Source organism: Aquarana catesbeiana, linkage group LG04, assembly GCF_042186555.1.
Source record: "Aquarana catesbeiana isolate 2022-GZ linkage group LG04, ASM4218655v1, whole genome shotgun sequence".
NCBI classification, from domain to species: domain Eukaryota; kingdom Metazoa; phylum Chordata; class Amphibia; order Anura; family Ranidae; genus Aquarana; species Aquarana catesbeiana.
Window position 1 is genome coordinate 520,679,485 of NC_133327.1, and position 6,003 is coordinate 520,685,487.

Genomic DNA, 6,003 nt, shown 5'->3' on the forward strand with positions numbered 1-6,003 from the left:
CAGCCAGCCCCCTGATGATTGTGGCAGGTAATCAGGGGTCCGGCTGCAGGAACCATGAACTGACAGCTGCCCCCCCGATGATTGTGGCAGGTAATCAGGGGTCCGGCTGCAGGAACCATGAACTGACAGCTGCCCCCCCGATGATTGTGGCAGGTAATCAGGGGTCCGGCTGCAGGAACCATGAACTGACAGCTGCCCCCCCGATGATTGTGGCAGGTAATCAGGGGTCTGGCTGCAGGAACCATGAACTGACAGCTGCCCCCCCGATGATTGTGGCAGGTAATCAGGGGTCTGGCTGCAGGAACCATGAACTGACAGCTGCCCCCCCGATGATTGTGGCAGGTAATCAGGGGTCCGGCTGCAGGAACCATGAACTGACAGCTGTCCCCCAGATGATTGTGGCAGGTAATCCGGGGTCCGGCTGCAGGAACCATGAACTGACAGCTACCCCCCGATGATTGTGGCAGGTAATCAGGGGTCTGGCTGCAGGAACCATGAACTGACAGCTTCCACTCTAATGATTGTGGCAGGTAATCAGGGGTCTGGCTGCAGGAACCATGAACAGACAGCTGTCCCCCAGATGATTGTGGCAGGTAATCAGGGGTCTGGCTGCAGGAACCATGAACTGACAGCTTCCACTCTAATGATTGTGGCAGGTAATCAAGGGTCTGGCTGCAGGAACCATGAACAGACAGCTGTCCCCCAGATGATTGTGGCAGGTAATCAGGGGTCTGGCTGCAGGAACCATGAACTGACAGCTTCCCCCCCTAATGATTGTGGCAGGTAATCAGGGGTCTGGCTGCAGGAACCATGAACAGACAGCTGTCCCCCAGATGATTGTGGCAGGTAATCAGGGGTCTGGCTGCAGGAACCATGAACTGACAGCTTCCCCCCCTAATGATTGTGGCAGGTAATCAGGGGTCTGGCTGCAGGAACCATGAACAGACAGCTGTCCCCCAGATGATTGTGGCAGGTAATCAGGGGTCTGGCTGCAGGAACCATGAACTGACAGCTTCCCCCCTAATGATTGTGGCAGGTAATCAGGGGTCTGGCTGCAGGAACCATGAACAGACAGCTGTCCCCCTGATGATTGTGGCAGGAAATCAGGGGTCTTGCTGCAGGAACCATGAACAGACAGCTGCCCCCTGATGATTGTGGTAGGTAATCAGGGGTCTGGCTGCAGGAACCATGAACAGACAGCTGCCCCCCCCCCCCCCCCCCCCGATGATTGTGCCAGGAAATCAGGGGTCTGGCTGCAGGAACCATGAAGTGACAGCTTCCCCCCTAATGATTGTGGCAGGTAATCAGGGGTCTGGCTGCAGGAACCATGAACAGACAGCTGTCCCCCTGATGATTGTGGCAGGAAATCAGGGGTCTTGCTGCAGGAACCATGAACAGACAGCTGCCCCCTGATGATTGTGGTAGGTAATCAGGGGTCCGGCTGCAGGAACCATGAACAGACAGCTGCCCCCCCCCGGTGATTGTGCCAGGAAATCAGGGGTCTTGCTGCAGGAACCATAAAGAAAACAGCCACCCCCCTGGTGATTGTGGCAGGTAATCAGGGGTCTGGCTGCAGGAACCATGAAGATTGACAGCTGCCCCCCTGATGATTGTGGCAGGTAACCAGGAGTCTGTCTGCAAGAAACCGTGAACAGACAGCTGCCCTCTGATGATTGTGGTAGGTAATCAGGGGTCTGGCTGCAAGAAACCATGAACCGACAGCTGCCCCCTTGATGATGTACTATGGCACATGTGCAGCTTCTGTAGATTCCCCCGAAGCCTCCTGAGATGCGTGATGTGAATATTCCGATAGGCTGTGGGCAGCTGGGGGGCTAAGTCATTTTTGTTAAGGCGAGAAAGGCAGAAATGCTGGCTAAGTCACAAAAAATGTATTTGATAAATAAATAGCTTGTGCGACTTTTCCTGTGACTTTGGACATCAGAGTCACATGACAAGTCGTACCCCATGATTCACAATGATAACCATTCGTATCTGCGTGACTTCAAGTCGCACCAACTTCAAAGAAGTCCCTTTACTACTTTGATCCGACTTTGATGCGAGTTGAGGTTGCATAGACCTCAAGTCTTTACAGACATTCCCTGAAATCGTGGCAAAAATCACGTGACTTTCGAGTTGTGGTATTGTGAAAGGGGCCTAATTGTGTGAAAGGAGGGGAAAGTTTGCTACAACACTGTGAATCAATGTAGTTCTTTGTCGAATTTCAGTGCTGCTGATCTCCTCCAGCCTCTACATGCATGCCCTCTGCAATGCCTGTGTGATGTATTTTGAAACAGCCACTTGTAGTCACCATCAGAGGATCACAATTAGGAAAAAGGTACAGAGTGTTGTCAACCCTATAACAAGAAAAGCCTGAGGAAGGACTAGTTTTATGAAGGCTAAATGGCACCCTATAAAAGTATTGAAAGGAGAATTAATGAACAAGTGCACATTCAGAGAAAGTGCACTTATCCTGTTTGCTTTTTCAACCTGGGTTCACAAAGATGCGATATGGCACATTGCATATGTTCCTGTGCAAATCACATACAATTCTGTGGAGAAATTTGAGCCCATCATTTTGTATGGCATCTTTTTTTTTGCCGCGCTGGAATCAGATCGCATGGGTGTTCATACCCATGCCATCCTATTCTAGCAAATGTATTGTGTTCTGCAACCTGCTTTTGGAGTGTCGTTAACTTTTAATTCATACCCACAGCAGATTGCATGAAGCGTTTCCTGCATCGCATCATTGTGAACCTGAGCCTTAAGGTGAGCTAAATTATTTCACCCTCCCCCTCCAAATATGTATACTTACCTTGATCTGACGGCTGCAGCCTCCAGGGAATTTTTACATCCCACGCTGCGAGTCCTCCATGTCCTGGCAACGCCTGTGCAGTAGAGCCCCATGGAAGTCTACAGGGCCTGTCTCCCATCCAGAGATGGAGGTGCAAACAAGAGTAGTGTGCTTTCTTTGAGCATGCGCTTATCTTTTAAAGTGGACCATCACCCTCTTTGTTTAATTTCTACTCTATTATATTACTACTCCCCCCTCCTTTTTTGAGAGCCTAAGATATACAGTGGGGACGGAAAGTAACAAAGAGTGAAAAATTTAAGGGGGTCTGAATACTTTCCGTCCCCACTGTATATACATCATTTTGAATTTTTTTTCAACACAAACCGACACTTTCCTGGTGAGAATGATCTATTCTAGACCGTAGTTCTCACAGCCTCCTAGGATCACATGACCCAGGAAGCTTCGGGGAGTCTACACATCATCGGAGCCAACTGCAAGAGCCTGGAAGGGGGAACCAGTTACCAAAAACTTAAAAGAAAGATGACGGCACAGAACCTGGCGTGCAGCACTAGAAACACAGGTAGTGCAAGTATGCGTTTGAGGACAACCCAGTGGACAAGGTAAGAGGGGATTCAAAAGAAATGGTAAAGAGAAGCTTTACCCACTCAGGGTTAATTTTTCTGTTACACCCCCCCCCCCCCCCTACCTATTTTGCTGGATTATGTTCAAATAACATACTTGCCCAGCCAGTAAAAACAACAATGTCCTGCTAAGATCCACTGCTGCACACCGGGTCCCATGCTGCCGACTTCCTTTCTGACCTCATCAAGAGCCGGCTGTTTATTCTGGATTCTGATGTGCCACCAGGTCTGCTCCCTCCTGGGTCATTCTTGCCTAGGTGAGAACAGAGATGGAATGGGGGAGTGTCGGAGCAAGGAAATAAAAAATATGCTAAAAAAGAAAAATTGTTCTTTAGGATTGTAGGGGGGGGGGAGATGCAAACTCCTTTTTGGAATTGAAGATCTGCTTTACTGATTGGGTTCAGATCTTCTTTACCCCCAGCCGTGCATATATGATTAGGGGGGGTCACATGACTGTCGGCTCATAATTCCATCCGTCAGCACAGATCGGTGGCATTTAAAAGGATGACAAATCAGACACAATACACTGTCTGCAAAACAAGTACTGTGTATCCAATGGTGCTCCCCTTCCCCCCAATACTGCTGTCATCTCTCCAGACACCTCTATATGGGATCAGTATAGGGAAGAGAACTTTGGGGTACATGGTACTGCAGCACACATTCACCTCCTAGGAAGGAAAGCAGATCCCCTCTTCTCCATACCCCCCCCCCCCCTCCATATATAAATCCCACTTAACCCCCCTCATATATACCTCCCCCTCCATATATAAGTCCCCTCACCCCCCCCATACATACCTCCCCTTTCATATATAAATCCCATTAACCCCCATATATAAATCCCTTTCACCCCCCCCCATTATATAAATCCCATTTACCCCCCCCCCCCCATATTATACCTCCCCTTTCATATATAAATCCCATTAACCCCCATATATAAATCCCTTTCACCCCCCCCCCCCATTATATAAATCCCATTTACCCCCCCCCCCCCCTTCATATATAAATCCCATTAACCCCCATATATAAATCCCTTTCACCCCCCCCATTATATAAATCCCATTTACCCCCCCCCCCCATATTATACCTCCCCCTTCATATATAAATCCCATTAACCCCCATATATAAATCCCATTCACCCCCCCCCATATTATACCTCCTCCTTCATATATAAATCCCATTAACCCCCATATATAAATCCCTTTCACCCCCCCCATTATATAAATCCCATTCACCCCCCCCCCATATTATACCTCCTCCTTCATATATAAATCCCATTAACCCCCATATATAAATCCCTTTCACCCCCCCCCCCCATTATATAAATCCCATACACCCCCCCCCCCCCATATTATACCTCCTCCTTCATATATAAATTCCATTAACCCCCATATATAAATCCCATTCACCCTCCCCCCCCCATATTATACCTCCCCCTTCATTCCATTCACCCCCTCATATCCTATTCAACCCCATACATAAATCCCATTCCCCCCCCCCCCCCTCTTCATATATACCTCCTCCTCTATATGTAAATATATTCACGCCCATATACAAATCTTATACAGCCCCTCATACATACCTCCCCTCCATATATAAATCCCAGTAACCCACCACCCCAACATAAATCCTATGCAGCCCCTATATTTAAATCCCCTCATACATGCCCCCCCCCATATATAATTCCTATGCAGCCCCCTATACATGCCCCCTCCCATATATAATTCCCATGCATCCCCCTATACATACCACCCTCCATATATAATTCTTATGCATCCACCTATACATGCCCCCCCATCCTGTACCTGGCATCCATAGAGCTCACTGAGCTGCTCCACAATCCATTCCTCCAGCACCAGCCTCTTCCTCAGCTCCTTCCTGTCGTATTTCACAGTCACTTTGCCCTGCTGTTGCCTCTTCTGCTGCTGCTGCTTGTGCTGAGCAACCACCGGCGGCGGGGAGCCGTCCCGGGATTGGTGGGGTGCCAGTGGGGTCTGGAAGAAGACCCTTCCCCCGGCTGTGGGCTCGGTGCCGCTCAGTGCAGACATCTCCCTGAGAGAGCCCCCCCGGTACACTGCGAGCCTCGGTCACACGTCTACTCTGGCCGCTCAATTCTAATTCTTCATCACGATGTGCTCTCTGTGCGGTCCGCCCCCACCTTCTCCGCCGTCTTATCGCCCTCTAGATTCCCGGCTCTTCTTCACCTAGCACCTGTACACTGCCCGCCTCCTGCCGGGGAACGGCGAGCTCCTGTTGGCTGCTCTGGAAGAGGGGACGTCCTTCAAGGCCCGAAAGGGGTGGGGCAGAGGCTTAAAGGGCACCCAGAGCCAAAGATTCAAAATCAGCGTAAGGACCTTCATACAAACCGTACTACCAGGTGCATAATGGGGTCACTCCATACCACCTTTCTCTAACGGGTACCTCCATACCACCTTTCTCTAACAGGGTACCTCCATACCACCTTTCTCTAACGGGTACCTCCATACCACCTTTCTCTAACGGGGTACCTCCATACCACCTTTCTCTAACAGGTACCTCCATACCACCTTTCTCGAACAGGTACCTCCATACCAT

At 49.8% G+C, this 6,003-nt stretch overlaps 1 protein-coding gene across 1 annotated transcript in view; it reads right to left on the reverse strand.

Moving 5' to 3' along the window:
• PPP1R14C (protein phosphatase 1 regulatory inhibitor subunit 14C) overlaps positions 1 to 5,703 on the reverse strand; it is a 144,289-nt gene extending 138,586 nt beyond the window's left edge. Inside the window, exon 1 of the mRNA XM_073627786.1 lies at positions 5,235 to 5,703. Coding sequence (XP_073483887.1) covers positions 5,235 to 5,477 — 243 coding nt within the window. The 5' untranslated portion in view covers positions 5,478 to 5,703. The remainder of the gene's footprint in view (positions 1 to 5,234) is intronic.
• Between the last annotated feature and the right edge of the window lie 300 nt (positions 5,704 to 6,003).